This window comes from Acomys minous (assembly GCF_964271855.1).
Source record: "Acomys minous genome assembly, chromosome: 10".
Classification (NCBI taxonomy): domain Eukaryota; kingdom Metazoa; phylum Chordata; class Mammalia; order Rodentia; family Muridae; genus Acomys; species Acomys minous.
The window spans coordinates 120,152,683-120,173,376 of record NC_140491.1 but is presented as its reverse complement, the minus strand read 5'-3'; the positions used below and the strand labels follow the sequence as shown (position 1 = coordinate 120,173,376).

At 37.8% G+C, this 20,694-nt stretch overlaps 1 protein-coding gene across 1 annotated transcript; it reads left to right on the top strand.

The window, feature by feature from the left end:
- Positions 1 to 1,637: 1,637 nt before the first annotated feature.
- LOC311607362 (olfactory receptor 5T18-like) lies at positions 1,638 to 2,564 on the top strand (the record flags this gene model as incomplete). Its single annotated transcript, XM_084799014.1, has 1 exon — positions 1,638 to 2,564. The coding sequence occupies one exon, from the start codon at positions 1,638 to 1,640 to the stop codon at positions 2,562 to 2,564; it is 927 nt and encodes a 308-aa protein (XP_084655140.1).
- Positions 2,565 to 20,694: the final 18,130 nt, after the last annotated feature.

The window sequence follows — 20,694 nt, the reverse complement described above, 5'->3', positions numbered from 1 at the left end:
GGGGGAAATAGGAAAGAGGGAGGAATAGGAAGATATAAGGGATGGGATAACCATTGAGATGTAATATGAATAAATTAATGAAATAAATTTTTAAAAAAGATAGAATTATCTATATAGTTCTTTGGACCACATGTTGCTTGGAAGGCTTGATTTGTTGGCATCTTATTACAAAATTATTTCTATGATATGATTTCTACATAGCAATAATTTCTTGAGCTGTAAATAATGAACAAATATTAACGTTTTTCAGTGCATAGTCTTTTCATTCTGATGATTGCTTCTTTTGTTGTACAGACTTATTTTTACCTCTTGTAATTCTTTTCTCTGTTTGGAGGATTATATTCTATGCTAATAGAGTTGTTTTATTTTTTCATTATATTCCTTTTTAAACATGTGCATGTATATTATTACATATAATTAAAATAAAATAAAATTATCAAGAATTATATAACTGTTATATTCATAGTGATTTAGCCATTTGTATTTGATGAATTTGAACTAAACATATTTTCTATATTTTTTTTCTAAATTCTGAATAAAACACACATCTTTCTTATCTCATCTCTATTAACTAAAAACATCTATTTAGATCTATAAATATCTTAACCCATAACCAATAAGCCTAATTGCAAGACTAAACTACTTGGTTTTCAACCCCTAAGAGACTTGAGAAGGAATAAAACTTAATTATCTGAGTATACCAGAAGTGCAGGTAGCACCTTCCAAAATGAAAAAATGACAGAGACAGTTTACTGTCTGAACAGTCACCCCAAACTCTCTATAGTGGTAGAGCATCATCTTCAGCCTTCTGGTCAAATATAACTGACAGACATATTTGTGAGGACATGCTTATCTTGTCTTGGCAACACTTTGCCATCAACTCTGCCTGCATCAAAGCTTGCCCATTTTAAAGCAAAATTCTGTCTGTGGGAGAATTGAGGACATTTTGTTCAGTGGCTTGTTCGCCACATTTGATGCCATCTCCATAAGGAAGCTTATGATAATTATTACATCTTGAATGATTTTTATGCATAGTGGCAGATTTGTTTCTAATTTCATTCTTATATATATAACTATCTTATTTCCCCATCACCTCCCATTGAAGAAGATTGTTTTTTAATATATGTTTTGAATCCTCGAGTATAATTTTATAATTCTGTGGGTTTATTTCTGTGTTTCTTTCCATTCCATTGGTTCACACACATGTTTTGAAGTGGTAGTTACTGCCTTTGATCCTACATTTTCTGTAATGTATTCTGAGATTAGGTATTGTGGTAGTTCTATAATTTTTCTGTGAGAATGACTTTTGTTGTTCATAGAGAGAATTGTCTTCTCTATTTAAATTCAGGATTGCCTTATGTGAACTCTGCAAAGGATGCCATTGAAATTTTGACTTTGGGCCAATAGATTATTTTAAGTAATGTGTTCATCTCCACAATAGTAAGCACCAGTACTATTTAATTGTACTTAAATGCCATATATAATTACACCACCATGGAGCCACCTTTTCCTAGACCGCTGATTGGAGCGTATAAGGCCGTAGTCTGTGTTCATTGACCTGCATTACCATCTGCTGTTACCAGAGTACTATGGGCAGTAACCTGAACGTCTCCAACACCGTTGCATGAGATTCCAACATGAAGAACACCACAGAAGCAACTACATTTGTTCTCAAGGGACTCACAGACAACACTGAACTCCAGATCATTCTCTTTTTTCTCTTTCTAGCAATTTACCTTGTTACTCTAATAGGAAATGTAGGACTTATCATTTTAGTCGTTGCAGATCCTCAACTGCACAACCCGATGTACTGCTTCCTCAGTGTGCTGTCCTCTGTGGATGCCTGCTACTCTTCAGATATCACGCCAAATATGCTCGTAGGTTTTCTGTCCAAAACCAAAATCATTTCACTCCGTGGTTGTGCGACACAGTTGTTCCTTGCTATTACATGTGGAACCACAGAATGCTTTATTTTGGCAGCAATGGCATATGATCGCTACGTAGCCATTCACAACCCACTTCTGTATGTAGTAAGCATGTCTCCTAGAGTGTATGTGCCACTCATCATTGCTTCCTATGCCGTTGGAATTCTGCACGCTGTTATCCACACGGCGGCCACGTTCAGCCTGTCTTTCTGTCGGTCCAATGAACTCAGACATATATTTTGTGATATACGTCCGTTACTTACAATTTCTTGCTCTGAGACTTATGTAAATGAGCTTCTGCTGTTCTTCTTTGTGAGTTTTGTAGAGCTAGTAACCATCCTGATTGTTCTGGTCTCCTATGCTTTCATCCTGTTGACCATCCTGAAGATGAATTCAGCTGAAGGGAGGAAGAAAGTTTTCTCAACATGTGGAGCTCACCTCACTGCTGTGTCCATTTTTTATGGCACAATCCTCTTCATGTATGTAAGACCAAGTTCCAACTATTCGTTGGAGCACGACATGATAGTGTCCACTTTCTACACCATTGGAATCCCCATGCTCAACCCCATTATCTACAGTCTGAGGAACAAAGATGTAAAAGAGGCAATGAGAAGAGTATTGAAAAAATTTTCATGTTAAACGTTGAATTAAAATACTAAACTAATTTTGTTTCTTTTATTTCAAGTTCTTAATAAGAGTTTTTGATACATTTTCTTATATTTTCAAAATCTTTATTTCATTCAAACATAAAATCATTGTTCATTATTACTTCTTACACAAGGTAAACTGTTCTACAATATTGAAGGTAATTCTCCTGCCTTCATCCCTCATCTCAGCATCTCAAGCTGGAAGCACTGTGATTAGAGATGTCACTTGCCACCTTTGGCTTTGTGTAGGTTCTGGGGATTCTAACTCACAACCCTACACTTGCATAGCAACCAGCATATACTGAGCCATGTAACATTGCTTCAAATACTGAGTTTTGATGAACATTTAGCATGTAAAAAAGCTGTACTCACAGATATTCCAGACAGAGCACTCACATCCAAATATGATGAAGTGGTTGTAGTAGTTTTGTAGAAATACCTTAAAACTACACCATATGCAAAACTTATTTTTTCTATGTCTGGATATTAAATATCTAAAATCCTAAAATCTGCATTGATAATTGAGTTTAGGTATTTCTTTGTAGATTTCAGATGTGAATCTTATTCAATGTCTTCATTGAAGATTTTTTTTAATCTGTGTCTCTTTTTAGTTCTTTTTATTTTAATTAATTTATTCATATTACATCTCAGTTGTTAGCCCATCCCATGTATCCCCCCATTCCTCCCTTCCTCCCACTTCCCCCCTACTCCCCTCCCCTCCCCTAAGTCTGTGTCTGAGGGGGACCTCCTCTGTGTCTCTTTTTAAAAAACTCAGTTACTATAGCAATATTAAAAATATTGCATTAGTACTGAACAAAAGACTTCATTGTAACTACATTTTTAAAGAAAATGTCTCTACATGCATATATATGCTGAAGCGCCAGGTGGGTACTTTCAACATTGAATTCTATGTGTGTGTGTGCATGCATGCAAACATTTGTAAATATATGATATATGTTCATGTGATCTTTGTTTGGAAAACAAGTGTCTTGCTTTTCCAATGGAAAAAAGATTCTAGGTTTTCTACCTTCTAATTTTATACAATGTAATGACTGTATTTGACCAGCTTGGTGAAGTGCCATCCAATCAAAAGGTAAATACACATTACCTTCATGAAATCCCAGTTTCTTACTCCATTACCTTTGTAATCCCTAATCCCTCTCATCACACAGGAGAATATATCTAGGGTATTACACATGGCCATCAAGGGTTTAATGGTAAAGTTGCACTCAAAGGCTCAAGTTATTCTCTATCTACAGCAATTTAATTATAACCTATGGTCAACCACCACAGATAGTTTTTCTGTTGTCCTTAGTCTTCTAAGGAGTGACTATGTTTTAAAATTTTTATCATGAAGAACATACATCTCAGTTTTAATTCCTCAGAGAGAAGAAAACCAAGAAAACCAGACATTAATATTTGATACAATTATAATAATTATAATAAAACTCAAGAACAACAAAATTAAATCATGCTTTATAAAATACAGCACATGGCAGATTTTGCCCTTCCCTGAATAAGCCTCTTTCTACTTCTGTGCACTGCCAACAATTTGCCCCTACTCTGGATATAGCTATGTGAGACTCATAGAAATGGTATCATCCCTCATTGTCTACATCCAAAGATGAACATACAAAAAGATCATTTAACTATATTTCTTTTAAATAGATGTCATTTACTTAGCAATGATATCTTCTCATTCAGAATTTGAAGCAACTGTGCCAAATATGCACATTCTTCTTTCCCCTGTTCCTTCTTCCTTACTTTCTTTGATTTTTGTTTAATTATCTTTATTATATTCATTTTAAGTGTATTTTCCTTTCTTAAATATGTGTATCGGGTGGTATACACGCGGAGTCTGTATCTGTACCGGTCCACGGGGTGAATATGAATGTTACTATGGAGACAACAAGTCAATTTCAGATATTTTGTTCATCACATTCCACTTTCTTTTTTGAGAAAAATACTTAATAATTGTCTAGATTAACAGGGGAGTAGCTCTCCAGGATCTTCCTGTCTGTCTCCTGAGCACTGTAATCACCAGCTTTTTCCATCACACCTAGCTTTTACATTCATTCTGAAGAGCCAGAGCTCCACATGGTTGTTTAATTTATGTTTTCTTTCTTTTTTTTCACCATAGGCTTTTTATTATTAATTATTTTTATTATATATATATATTATTACACATATATACAGTAAACTATATATAGCATGAAGAACTAACTATGACACAATCATGAATCATATAAGTGTTACATTCTTGGTGTTTTGGCTATTTGTATTTGACAACCTTAAAAAAAACATCTTTCCTACCTTGGTGTGTCTAAAATTCTGAATGAAAATCAATCTCCATCACATTTTGTCATTATCAATTTAAAACATCTATCTATATCTAAAAACATTTTAAGCCCTAAACAAATAAGCTTCATTGTAAAACTTAACAACCTGGTCTTCAACCCCAGGATCAGAAGGAATAAACTTCATTACCTGAGTATATCAGAAACGCAGATTAGTAGCTCTCGAAAGGAGATGATAACACAGTTTGTGACCTGAATAGTCACCCAAAACTCTCTATAATGTTGAAGAATCACTTTCAGCCTTCAGGCCCAATATATCTGACAGACATATTTGTGAGGCAGGAACTATTGAGGACTTGCTTACCCTGTCTTTTCAGAGTTTGTCTGTCAACTCTGCCTGCATCCAAGCTTGCCCTTTTCTAGGCAGAATCCTGTCTGTGGTAGAAATGAGAATATTTTGCCCAATGACTTGTTTGCCACATTTGAAGCCATCTTCATAAGGATAATTTTTGATGATCATCATCTTCTGTTGGGTAGGCTGGGTGTTGCCAGGAGTTAACCTGTCTCATTGTCAGTGAATCTTTAAAATAATAAAAACATTTTAAAATGCCATATTCTGTATGTCTCTGAGGGTTTTGAAGACCTGGTCTAACTATTTTACCTTATTTTTTTATAGAATCATATCCATCTATTGCACTTAAGTTGTATATTTTTGTGATAAAAATAGACTAGTAATTGATATGACTGTGATTTGATCAACTAACAATTAACTTGTATAATTTATTTATCCTAAACAAACTGCAAAAGCACTTTCAAAGTAAAATACAAAGTAAATCTTGTATTTTAATTGAGTTATATAGGGACAATACCTTATATCAGTGTGTGTGTCTGAAGAATAATCTTGAATTTGATTTCTATACCACTGTATGTAAAATTAAACTTATTTTGCATCTATATACAAAAATCTGTACCAGTGAATTAAATACAACCTTGTGTGTGACAATTGAGGTATTAAGTTGAGGAATAGGTTCACTAATCTACTTTTGTTCTATCTTCCCTATATGTTTCTATATTCCCAGTGCTTTCATTTCAACCCCAATCTCTAAACCTAAGGATGAAAGATAAAGGAAGAGAGATACATTTGAGTCTAACCTTGTTTTCTCTCTAAATAAGACCAACAATCACTTGTAACCAACTGCCATTGAAAATTACCCTCTAGCCCAAGAAAGAAACCAAAAATCTACCCTACTCCCTTAAAGAAAATTGGGGCATTGTTCTCTTAAGAGCCCTTACGAATTATTATTAGATTCCATTCTTCGTATGACATGAATAAAGATTTACAGGTGTCTTTTTTTTCTGCTTATGTAAAGAGCAGAAAACAAGACTTAATTGCTCTGTGCCTCACACACACCTTATCCACTTATAATTTTAGAACTGCATAACACTTGTGAGAAATTATGTGCTTTCAGAAAGAAAAAAAAAAAAAGGAACCAGACACTGACACTGCATCAGATCTGACAGGATTCATTCCTCTAGCATGCTGGACACTGACATCCTGTATCCTTCATGTTCCAGCACCAAGTGCTTCAGTTGCTGTTCTTCATCAGAACAAGACAGCTCCCAGGACACCTTCAAAGAAAGAGTCCAATCCCAGTTGATCCAGCATTTCAGACTCTCCCACACAGGACTCCAATTAAGCCTGGAATTTCTCAACGTTTAGAAAGTAAACCACTAATGCTATTCCTAGCTTGTTTAATCACTTCCCCAATTTTATTTAGGCCCCTACAAAAGTATTATTCATCCCAAATCAGCTAGAAGAAACCTTAACGTCTGTTTTCAAAAAGAGTCAAAGATACCTCTTCTCTTCCATTAAACCCAATGTTCTAGCATTTCTGGGATAATATGAGGATCAGAAGGGAAGAATGATGGGAGTCATGAAGATCTGAAATTAATGTAAGGATTTTTCTGGCCCAAGGGCATCATGGCAGTAAAGAGTCAAGGAATAACACAAAGTCACACCACACAACTAAACCCAAAAGGAATTTTTTAGGGGAGAAAAACAGGGTGATGGCTGTCTCTGAACTGGCAGAGAGACAAAAGAAGGGTGGGTGAAGTGGAGCAATTTTGTGTGGTTCTTGGAGTGTGTGTGTGAGCTAGTGGGGAAAAAAGTACAGTATCCCATTCTATGTTGGATTTTCACTGATCCACTGGCCAGAGGCAATGAGCTGCTCTTTATGAGTTTGGGGATCTATGTGGATCCTCATGGGTTACATTTTACTATTCCCAATGGCTGACATATAAGTAACATTCTGCCTCCATGACAAAGACTACCCTGCTCCAGTCTTAGTAGATCTAATGCTCACTGATATAGCACCATGGAGGTCATTGAGTATTTGTCCCTGGAGGGTGAGGACTGTCTGAGCCACTTGTTGAAGACCCTGAAAGAACTGGCACAAAAAAGTTAAAGTAGATATTTAGGGAATAGTTAGCTCCACTGTTCCATTGGTGTTGCAAGCATTTATTCTCTGGACATCAAGAAACAGTAGGACCTGAACCATTTATTTGTCATGTTGTGCCACTACAAAACTCTGTGATGGAAAGTAGCAAGGATTCTTTTCTGGATATCTCTAAGTTTGAGGAAAGGAAAACAAGGACACAGGTCCCTGAAGATCCAGTGGATAGGCAGTAGTAAACTTGAGTGTCACAGAGGATCAAGGCCTTGTGAATAATTTGACATAGGGGCTGCATAGTAGATATCTGAGTCATGGTATTACAGCATTCTGAGGAATCCAGTACATCCATAAAGTGTGTCTCTGCGGGATTACAGCAGTCTACTTTAGCAAAGAGATAGACGTAGGAGTGATAAAGGGTGGTGATCAGTGAGCTGAAAGTATAATAGTCCAGTGGATGAGGCCATGATTGGTGGCTGTACATTTAATCCAGGAGGGACATACAACCAGAATTCTCTAAAATGGCCAGGCAAAGTGTTATTTAGTAGCTGACATGTGGGTGTTAAGAACAGAAACAAGAGATGGAGTGACCATGAGGACAGAGATGTTGCACTGGTCCTGACCAAGAGTGAAGATATTAGGAGCGTAGTAATCTTCAATGAATATTGGAGCACATCTTCTATTTTTTCTATGCCTAGATTGTCCTATCATGAGGGGCAAGTTGGCCAAGGTCCCTGAAAGAAGGAGTGGGGATTGAGGGGACAGAGACATGAGGAATGGAGCTAAAACAAATCCTGATCAAGGCTTGACTTTAGTTAAGCATGCATGGCTTATATAGCAAAAATACCACAGCTCTTGTACAGTCTCATTTTCTCCTAGCCTCCTAGGTAAGCTGAAAAGTATACATTCCTCTGAGTAGTTCCCTATCAAGACTTCCTTGTTCCTTTCAAAGGTCAACAACTCAGAGGTCACAGCATGCAGCCTAAACACAATGATTTCTTCTAGCATGGCTCTCCACACTAGATGTCGGGAAAGTGGGTGAAATATTCTTTGTATTTGACAGTGCTTGCCAGGTGCCTGCTACACAGTTCATAACACAGTTTGCCAGTGACACTCTCCTCCCATTTGGCATCCCATGTGTACAGGTGGAAGGATAACCTCTGTATGTAAATATGAGAGGGGAAATTAGCATGGCCCATATATGGCCCATGGTGTTTGCAATATCAATATGAAAAATGTCCATAGTTTTCTGGTCAATTTTACAATAATCTTCCTTTTGATCATAGAGAAGCAGGTATAGGAAGGAAGGAAGAAAGAAAGGAAAGAAAGAAGACCCACTGAAGGACAGGATCAGATGATCCTGCTTTTAAGGTCATAGCCCACCATGTTGAGAAAGCTCTCCAAGTTCAACATAAAACAAAGGACTCCCTTTCTCAGTGTGGCTTCCTATACTTTGCCTGCCTAGCTTTGTCTGGAGAATATCTCTAGCCACAGATGCCTAAACATACTTGTAGTATGACCCTACTCATGACTCGATGAATGAATCCTATCCTTTGTCCATAGAATAATATGGTACTATGTTCTGACAGTTCTTGCCTATATAATTAGGTACTGTGTTCTGACCAATTGTAGGGATATTATCTTGTGTAATGTATGAATGTAATACCTATCTAAAAAACCAAAGAATATGGCCTGTAGGAATCAGTAGAATAGGAGGTGGGTAATATGGTAGGCAGAAAGAATTCTGGGATAGAGCCTTGAACAGAGAGAGTCACTGGGGAAGATATCAGGAGGACATACATGAGACCTGAACATAGGTAGCAAGTCACATGACAGGATGTATATTAGAATAAATGGGTTAATTCAGTTACAAGATAATCAGGGATGAGCCTAGCTGTGTGCTTTATGTATTTATAAGCATGTTTTGAGTCCTAAATAACTATTGTGGTATCTTGAGGTCAGAAGGAAGAACCCCACAACATAAGGTGTACCTTACATGGAGAATAGAATAAAAAATAACCAGAGAAAAGTCCCAGGTAGAAGCACAGTGCAGAAGAAAAAAAAAGCTTCAAAGTTTTGTCCCTTTACGAGAACAGGCTGAGGCCTGTTTTTGTTTGTTTGTTTGCTTGTTTGTTTGTTTAAATGAGACAAAAGCAGGCCACAGCCTCCGGCTCGTCCTGAAGGTAAAAATATCTCAGAACAGCGGAGTGAAAAGAGCCCAGGAGAAGCTTCTGGGATAGATAGATAGATAGATAGATAGATAGATAGATAGATAGATAATAGATACATACATACATACATACATACATATAGGTAGATAGATACATAGATAGTCTTCAAAACCTCAGAGACCTACAGAATATAGTAGAGGTTTGCCAAGACTGGATAAGCAAACATGTCTCTAAGATATTCTGGGCCAGAAGGATGAAAATGATGCTCCAACATTATTGTGAAATTTTGAGGAATGTCCATGGAGCCAGTTTTTTTTTTATTTCTATATTTTGGTAGTTTCGCCCCTGAACTTCCTACCTAGTAGATAATTTTATTATTTCTCAAATCTTTGATGGGGTTAAAAACTAGTGAGTTATCATCTTAAAATTAAACTTAATTTGTTTAGTATTTTAAAAAATTTTTAAAAAGATAAGTTTAATTCTAAACAGATATTTTAGGTTGATAAATGCAAGCTAACAGAAAGTGATTAACCACAGAACTTTGAACTCACCAAGACGGGATAGACAGTAGAGTATGGAGTGGACATTATGAATGTGATTCTTACTTGATAGATTTCATATTTCTTTCATAACTGTTCTTATTGTGTATGGTTTATTAGGTAAGGAAAGGAGTATTTTATTTGACTAAAGGGAAATTATAGAAAGAATATCTTATCTATATTATGAATTCAACGTCTGTCAATAAAATGGGTTAATAATGGTTTACAAGCTAATCTGGGACAAGCCTAGCTGTATGGCCTAAGTATTTATAAATATATTTTGAATCTAAATAGCTATTAAAGGGCTTGAAGTTGGGAGGGAAAAAACCCCACAACTAATTCTTCTTGCCTGTAACCTGAGAACCTTTCTATACCTCACCATGAAACAATAAAAAAGAGCTACCTTTCTGAAGTTGATCCCAGAAGTCTTGTCCATGGTACTCATGAGCTGTCTGAACTTCAAAAGTTGCCACTCCTCTCTTTGTACTCATTTGTCAGTGGCCAACTGAGGAGGGAGTACCCCCAGATGGCACAGGGAGCCCCAGAATGCAATAATTTCATGAGTTCCCACTTTAGGGGTAGGAGCATTTTTGCTTGACCATTGAGGATTGCACATCTTTCCTTTCTTTGCTATACCTTCATTTTGCAGTTACTCACCTGAACACGGCTGGAGATGGTTTACAGACAACTGCACCCTTTCTGTTGTGGCAGCACTCTAATAGGGCCTCTACATTCTCCTACCCATTGGGTGTTACAGTAGCCTTTTGCCTCTGGTAAAAATACAGTAATAGAGAAGCCAGTTAAAATTCTCCGGGACAAAAATAAGTCTCTTAAATCTGTGCCAATGCTTGTGATCTTTGTCTTTCAATCCCCTATGGCAATTGTCCAGGAGTGCTGTGCATCTCTAGCAATACTTCCCCTCTCTTCTTTAAAGGGGAACTAAACATCATGCAAGTGAAACTCCCAGAATCACTTTTTTTTTCTAGAGTCTTATGTAAATATAGAGGATTAAAATTTTCCCCAAAAGAGTGCCTAGACTTCTGGAATGAGGTGTTCCAATTCACACTCTGGGTTCTGTTGATGGATATTTGGAATCCTGACATCAGGACCTGTGTTGCTTACCTGACTCATAAACAAGGAAGTGCAAGAATGTCCTCTTCCTTGCCCCTTTCTTTCCTTCCCATAATAGTTCCCCTCTGAAAATTCATAGTGAATACCCCAAAGCCCAAGGAGGACCCCTAAAGGAAGAAAACAGATGAGTCTCAAATGATGCAAAGAACCCTGAGAATTGCAAAGTGGCTGACTTAGCCACTCAAGAAGAGTCAACTGACTCAATCAGACAGGAGGTACGCCCCAATCTACAACACTCCTCCCCCTTTACCCACCTCTCTCCCTCTACAAGCTTTCATTGCCTATGGAAGACTAAGACTCAGAAGTTAGGAAAAAGGCTACTAAAAATGTACAGACAGAGCCCCCATTTCTGTGCCATCTATGGCACCACCATGCATGGACATTTAGCAGCTTGGTAATATCAGAGTTGATGACAATTGTTCCCAACACCTTAGCCACAATGGCCCAGTGCTCCCAAGTGGGACCTTCCCCATTCGTCTACAGTTAACCAGATAATATCTGCTGACTTAGTATCTTCTCCCAGCAACTGATTAAAAATATTGTGCCAAGAAGTCCGCTTGGATGAAATTCATGTACCATGGACCAAATCTACTTTAAAAAGTTTCATAGCACCCTTCTAACCCTTGAAATGGTAAACATTGATCTCCTTCCCCTAACCCTCTGTTCATACATTAGAAATCCTACTTAGAATGAATGTCAGATGCAGACAAGGAAAAACAAATCACATAATCAATAGATAGATGCGCAGCAACATCAAAACTTTTCCGCTCAATTAATAAAGTGGAATTATGATCAGCTCAAGTAGGATAACTTCTCCACAGGGATTCAGTAGGGTTTACTCCACTCTGGCTGCTTTAAGAAGGCAACTAATGTGCACTCTGGGCCTGAGATGATATAACATCCCTGTCCACAGGGCCTGGAGAGGCTTTCTAAAACAAAAGCCAAAAGACTCTCCGCGATTTCATACTAAGGTACAAGCCAATTACATAGAAAGATAAGAGACCCTGAAGCTGGAGCAAGGCTCCTAATCAATCTTATTTTGGACAAAATTACCCAAAACAAAGGAAGGCAATCCCAGGGACAAAAAATGAACATTATGAAAAATGGATGGTGACTACTTGTGATATTGGGACTGCCTCATATCAGGCCACCTGTCTCATCCAAGCCTTTGCAGCTGACATCTTGTCCAATTCAGCATGTTTTAAATGTGGGGAGAGTGGTCACTGGAAGACATGCACAATTTAGCAACAATTACTTAAACATCAATTAGATATTGGGCACATTTGTCCCTTTAGAAGCCCCTGTTATACCCTTGTCTTGTAATTAAAAGGAAAACGTGGACCTGGAAGCTTCTCCAGGATTTAAGAGCAATCAAAAAATACATGAAAATTTAGGTCTTTCCTCAACATGACCTCCACTGTGCCTCTGCCATACCTGTAAATACCCTGTTCACAATTTCAGATATTAAAGATTCCTCTTTTCACTCCATGAAAAAAATTGCAAACACATTGCCTTTTCAATACCTAAAAATCAATAATTCGGGACAAGTAGATAGATGCAAGTGAGAAGACTCCCTCAAGGTCTGGCTAACAACTTTATAATTTGCCAAAAAGCTGTAGCTCACACATTAAAAAAAAAAACTCTTTAAATCAGGCCTCCATTTATATCAATACATGGATGACCTATTAATATGGTAAGATAAAAGACAGGACAAATATTAACTTCAGAAAACATGAAACAGCAACCCATAAATTCCCTAAAAGAAGATTTACAACAGCAGAGGATAAGATCCAACTCATTCCTCCCATCACATTCTTAGGGACCAAAGTCCAGCCAGCTAAACCTGTGATTGACCTTCCTAGTCCATTAACCCTAAGTAACCCTCAGACAATCTTAGGTAGCATTAGTTTGTTTAGACTTTGGCTCTCCATTCTGACCAGTTAATTACAGTCTCTACTCCACTTACTCAAGTGTAACAAAGACCCCTTCTCTCACAGCTCTTTAACACCAGGAGCAAAGGAGGCTTTTCTATTAACAACCGCATTAAAAATTCCTCCCTGACTTGTTAAGAGCCACAGAAGCTAATACAAGTCCCTACATCAAATTCCTCCCCCATGGTAGTTGCAACCTTATATAAACCTCAATGGATCTGATAATAGCTCCATACACCACACACCAAACTCTTTGATTATTAACTGAGGTCTATGCTTTTTACACAACAATAAAAACAGGAAGAGAACACATCTTACAAATTATAGGCAAAGAACCTGAAGGAATTCTCTTACCCTTCCCCCTCACAGATATCCAAATGCTCCTGAGAAACCACAACCCTTTTTGCAAGTAGCCTCGTTGGCTTCACAAGGCAGATCTACAACCACTATGTGAAGGACAGATTGCTGGCAGTCATATCATTCCTTAGATGTCTACCTCTTCGTTCATGCTTTCGATCCACTGTCCCAAGGGCTCCCAAGAGTTTCACAGGTGGGAAGGGGACAGGTGCTGCCTACATTTATCAAAAAGACACTGACTTTGAGTCACATTTCCTCCTAACATATCTCCTCAGTTCAAAAAGCTGTATGCCATATTTCTGTCCTAACAGACCTAAAAGAAGAATGTAATATGTATTCAGATGTCATTGATGCAATCAACTTACTCCCCTTTCTAGTCTGCTCCTGTGTCAAGGTTGACGCTAATTCAGTTTCTCTCCTATTAATAAATAAATAAATAAATAAATAAATAAATAATTCTTCAAACAATAACTCTAATACTGAGATATCCATGATCACCCTGATCTCAAGATCCCTGAAATGACCATCAGGACTTGATACCGATGCAACATACACAGGGTACTGTACTGTACTATAGGCTCAGAGCTCAGGTCATACTCCTTCCTGCCATAGCAGGATAGGAGAGTGACCCAGAGCTTCAAGAGCAATGGGTTTGTAAGGGGAAAAGACCATAAGCAGGCATTGTGGGTCACATGAATGTTGACCTTTAGGCAGGTTGGGTGGAGACTGAGTCTAGAGGGGAAGGTTTTTATTTATTTTTTTTATCTCAGAGGAACATTGGGAGCTAATTGTATGTAATCACTCCAGTAGACTTTCTGGAGACTGCTGACAAGTGTCATTCTGGAGACTGCTGGCAGGAAGAGGAGTCACCTAAAGGACAAGTTCTTGTACAGAACACGGCATTAATTTTTCCCTTACGGAACGTGTCCCACTTATGAGTATATACCAGGCATTTCTTTCTGGGTAGGGGTTACCTCACTGAGGATAATGGTTTCTAGCTCAATCCATTGGCCTGCAAATCTCAAGGTTTCCTTATTTTTGATGGCTGAATAGTATTCCATTGTGTAACTGTTCCAGAGTTTCTTTATCCATTCTTCCATTGAGGGACATCTAGGTTGTTTGAATATTCTGGCTATTATAAATAAGGCTTGTATGAACATAGTTGAGGAAATGTCCCTTTTGTGTGGTGGAACATCTTTAGGGTATATGCCCAGGAATGGAATAGCTGGATCTTGAATTCAGAGAAATTGCCAGATTGATTTCCAAAGCAGTTGTCCAAATTTGCACTCCCACCAGCAATGGAGGAGGGCTCCCCTTTATCCACATCCTTGTCATCATGTAATATCACTTGAGTTTTTTATCTTAGCCATTCTGATAGATGTAAGACAGAATGTTAGAGTCAATTTGATTTGCATTTCCCTGATGACTAAGGACGTAAGTACTTCTTTAAGTGTTTTTCAGCCATTAGATACCTCCTCTGAGAGACTCCACCCAGAGGGTGATTGGGATAGATACTGGGTCTTACAACTGGACTTTGGGGAAGACCTGTGAGTTGTATGGCAGATGGGGTAATGGAAAGAGAGTAGGGGGCATTGCCAGGAATTCCACAAGGATACTATCAAGGTTGACGGGTAGGGACCCAGGGCCCTGCACAGACTGATGTACCAACCATGTACGGTGAAAGCAGAGGACCTGGTGTGGACAATGGACAGGTCATTCTCCACATGGAGCAAGTGGAAAAAGGAGGACTGCCTCTTATAAGATGTCATTCTAATGGCTGTGTTTACCCTGCTTAATACAAATGCCCTGACCTTCATATCTCTCAATACCTTGCACCCACAGTTAAGCCTGTGCTAAAACATCATAATGTTGTTTTACAGGAAAATGAAGTGGAGGAAAAAAATAAGATCAGTAGCATACTGGTATAAATATAGTCACTATTTTCCTGATATCCACTCATTCACCACATATCCAAAAGCCTCACAGTGTTTCTTTTATACTTCTAGCACCTGCCCCCTGCTCAATGCGGTGCCCACAAATACTTCTGTGATAATACCAATGGAGAAAAATGCCACCCGTCCAGATATTCATGACACACCTCCCTTTTAATCAAATAGCCACCCTATCCATTTGCTTTCCCCCTAGGCAAAGTGTTGCCAGTGAAGCTGTTACCAGTTTATCATGTGCATTACCCCCTTTCTTCCTTTGCTGTAAGGGAATGATAACTTCCTGCACAAGCATCCCTAGACTGTTGTATCCCTGCTGTGATTATTCCACAGGTTTATCTTTACAAGGAAGAGGAGATGACTACTGCTCCAAACCAGACAGAGACAAGGAGATATTCCTTCATTTATTACTAGAAATAGGACTTGCCATTTCTCTTAGATTTGCCAAAACTGTGACAAGGGCATCTTAAGACATACCATTTAGCTGGAGACTGTCAGGACAAGCTTAATCAAATGATGTCACCTACAAATGATAGCCTTGAATCACTCCAGTGACAGATAAACTCTTTTGTTGGGGCTGTGCCCCAGAACAAGAGAGCACGAGACTGCTGAACATAGGGAGGACTTGCATGCTATTAGAAGAATGTTGCTTTTATACAAATGAATCAAATGTTGTTAAGACTAATACTAAAACCCTCAAAAAAAAACACAATAACCTCTAACAATCTGCTCCCAAGATTTTTAACACACTAAAAAAGTAAGTTGGTTCAATAACCTGTTGTTTTCTTGGCTCTATCCCTTATTAGCCCCCTAATTGTGCTATGCTTTATTTTGAAGTTTTCCCCTTGCCTTATATAATTTCCACAATGTCCCTTGCCTATCATTGTCCTAGTCACCTCCAAAGTAGACATAATGGTTGTCATTGTCCAGCACTTACTGGTGGGTGCAGAAGGATCAACCTGGGCCATTAATCCTGAGGCATGAGAAACGCAGGTGCTGGGGCTGGACTCAGGCGATGGGGTATCAGAAAATCATCAGCCTCCTTATAACTAGAGTAGATTGTTCTTCTTCATCATGAGGAGAGCAACCCATCCTAGAGCAAGACCCTCATCTGAGAGTCTGTGGGTAGGACTCTGAGTGACCTCACACAGACAAGATGCTAGGTGCTTCTAATGTCCCCTAATTTAAAATTTGCCTTTCCTTTGTTTAGGACACAAGCTGACAAAACAGTAAGGGCATCTGAAGGTGCTCTCATTTCCGGCCTGCTCCTGGGATAACACACTCTCACCAAAAGCAACGTAGGGAGGGAAAGGATCAATTTGGGTTCCAGGTCACAGTCCATCACTGAAGGAGCCAGGGCAGGAGCAAAAGCAGGAACTTGCACAAACCATGGAGGAAAGCTATTTGCTGCCTTGCAGCATTCTCCCAGCAGAGGGAAGCCCCAAAGCAGAGGCTAGGGAGTACCAAGCCATCATTTTTGCTGGAGAATGTAAGGCAAGAGTCAGAATTCTTAGGGTTGGGGACAGAGCTGTCAGCCAGGGTCAACTTCAGGTACACTTGACGACAAAGCATGTGTGAGTGTGAAGAATGTGGCATGTGAGAAAAACTGATGCTGTGGCTGTTGGAGTGGACATTGGGGCAAAAGGATCTTAATCCTCTACAGCACACAACTCAAGTCTCTGTCAGGACTGAGCCTTTTGGCTTCCTGTTGCTTCCTGTCACATCGCAGTCATGAGTAAATAAAGCTGTCTCCTTTAAAAAAATAATAATAATTTCTACAATGGCAGATTACTACCAATGGTAGAATTACTATCAACCATGGTCCACTATCAGATTCTGAACCTCGCTGACACAAGTTATAAGGATCTCAAAACCTATGATGACACTTCCGCGTTATAAAATAAAGGGGGAGGTAGTCCTCCTCATTCACAGTCATAGGGGAAGGGAGTAAGGGGAAAATGGGAGGGAGGGAGGAATGGGAGGATACAAGGGATGGGATAATGATTGAGATGTAATAAGAATAAGTTAATAAAATGAAATCTAAAAAATAAAATAAAACAGGGGGAGATGCTGAAATCTCTACTCTTAAGGTTGCCATCCTCCATGTCCAGATTGGTCTCTGAGCTTCCAGCAAAATGGAGGACTCCTTTTCTCAGCAGGGCTTCCTCTCTGCCTGACCTTATCTAAAGAGTGTCTCTAGGCATAGATGCCTGACCGTATTTAGAGTATGACTCTGCACAGGAGCTACATGACTGAACTCAAGAGTCTTACCCACTCCTTTTCTTGCCCATAGGCTAACTATGTTATGACCAATCAGTCCTTCCTGCTTGTCTTTGCCTTTATCAGAGGACAATTATGATAGCCTCCTGTTGGTAAGTATAGCAGAATATGGTTAATAGTATCAGAGCTGTTTCTCATTCATATAACGGGTCACATTTTGAGCCTGTATTGGCTAGTCTTTCTCTCAGTTTCTGCTTGCTATCTATTCTTGTACCCTTTATAGGCAGGACAAATTTTGTGTCAAGGGCCTTGTGGGTGGACTGGTGTCCACATCCATCCATTGGAAATCTTGCCTAGTACAGGAGTCAGCTATTTCCAGTTCAATATAGACTGTTGCTAGGAGTCTTAGGTAGATTGACCCCCCCCTCTCTCTTTTCCCTCAGTCTTCCTCACACTTGATCTATTTCATTCTTCCCCCATCTCACTTTCAGTTCTCTCCCTCCATCCACCACTAATGTCTATATTATTTTTCTTTCTGAGTTAGATTCAAGCATCCTCCCTATGGCCATACTTGTTACTTACTTTCTTTGGATCTGTGAATTGTAGCATGGCTATCCTTTACTTTATGGATAACATCCACTAATAAATGTGTGCATACCACATTTGTCTTTCTGGACTTGGGCTACATCTTTAAGCAGTAATTACTTAGTATAATCTTCTATTAAGCTTAATATTTCTACTTGACTTATATCAAATAGCTTAGGCTATTATTTTAACTGAGTAATAACATGATACTTTAAAAACTCATAAACCCATTCATCAGATGCTCAAAAGTATGATGGTTTTTACATGATTTTACATAGCTTACCATAATTAACGAATTCATTGCAACATTAACCAGCTTGTGTTACCAGTGTTAGGAAATCAAATTTCAGGGAGGTGAATTTAAAACAAATTTGCAAAGCCATGTCATAGAATTTCCCATCTCTGAAGATTTTCTTGCTAATAATCAAACATTTTAAAAGACAGTTTCTATGTTATCATTCAAAATGAGACACTAGATAACTTGATTTATTTTATGAATATCTACCATTGGTGTTTTTCTAAGATATTAACTCTCTTATTATGAAATATTTCACCATGTTGCTATTTTTAACTAGCAGCTAATTGGTTTAAATTCCCTTTGGGTCATCTCTTGGGGCCTCATCAACATTTGTTTAAGTAGATATAAACATCCTAAACTAACCATATTATTTGCACAAATAAACATGAATTTGCAGGCTGCACAGGTAAGAAATTTTAGGGCATTTGCAGAAGATTTTATGAGAACTACAATATAGGATAAACTATTTTTATACCATAAAATTGGCTATTTCACATCATGTGAAACTTAAGATTATTACACGGATTAATAAAACATGCTTACCTTTATCTGATTTATCTAAATTTCATCTAAATGCAGAAAAGCAACATTTCTTTGGAAATGTACCAAACAATAAGTCAATACTAATGCATTTGAGTACGTATAAGTATGCTCTAAACTTAATAGTATGTGTTTTTATTCTCCCGAAGCAGACAGATCATTTAAAGAATGAACAATAATATCATATACATTTCCCCAGTAGTTTCATATTTTTCCACAGCCACTAGCCATTTTAAGTATTCATCATTCTCCAGTACTTGGTGTCATTTGATTTTTTTTCCTTGATAGCCATCTGATTGTATTGTGAAAGAATCTCAGAGCACTTTCAGTTTGTATTTTTTCTAAGAATGATGAACATTGTTTCAACTACTTTTTGATTAATTGTTTTCTGTCAGAATAGTCTATTCTGTTCTTAGGGCATCTTGTGTAGATGGTTTGATTCATTGGCATCTTGTTAGAAAATGATTTGTATGATTTCTAGATATTTATAATTTCTTGTGTTGTAAATAATGAACAAATATTCACATTTTTCAATGTGTAGACTCTTCATTCTGATGATTATTTCCTTTGTTGTACAGACTTATTTAACCTATTGTAATTCTTTTGTCAGTTTGAGGACTCTATTCTATGTTACAAGAATTGTGTTTTATTATTATATTTCTTTTTAACATAAACATGTATATTATTACACATAAATAAAATAGAATACACACAGCCAGAAGAACCATAAAACAATAGGAATTATATAACTGTTCCATTCATAGTGATTTGTCTATCTGTATTTGGCAAACTTGAAGTAAGATTCTTTCCTATCTTGTTGAGTCTAAAATTCAGAATGAAAATTCATGTCTATAATACCTAATCTCTATTAACTTAAAACATCTATCTATATATAAAAATATCTTAACCACTAACCAACTAGCTTAATTGGAAGACTAAACAATCTGGTGTTTATCCCCATTAGGGACTTGAGGGAATAAAATTTAATTACTTGAGTGAACTGGAAGTGCAGATTAGCACCTTTCAAAATGAAAAAAATGACAGGAAAGTTTACTGCCTGAAAGTCATCCAAAACTCTCTATAATATTGGAGCATCATCTTCAGCCTTCTGGTCCAATATAACTGACAGACACAATCTGAGGCAAGAACTATTGTGGAATTGCTTACCCTGTCTTGACAGAGTTTGGCCATCAACTCATCCTACATCTAAACATGCCCATTATTAACCAGAATTCTGTCTGTGGTGGAAAAGAGAACACTTTGCCCAGTGGCTGATTAGCTGAATTTGAAGCCATCTCCAAAAGGAGATTCTTTTGTGCTCGTCATCTTCTTTGAGTTAGGCTGGGTGTTGCCAGAACTAACTGGTCTCGTCAATTATTGTTCATTTTTTTTCTGTTTTTTTTTTTCCCCAGAATGGTCTTATTGTATCATGAGATGTTTCTTCTGTATTTTCCTCTGGCAATTTTAGGAAACGATTCTTAAAATTATGATAATTGGTACATCTTGAAAGATTTTTAAGCATAGTGAAAGATTTGTGTCTAATTTCACTCTTCTATATTTGACTATCCTAATTCAACATCATCTACTATTGAAAAAGGTTGTTTCTAATACTTATTTTGAATCCTCTGTCAGGAGGCACAGTTTTATAATTGTGTGG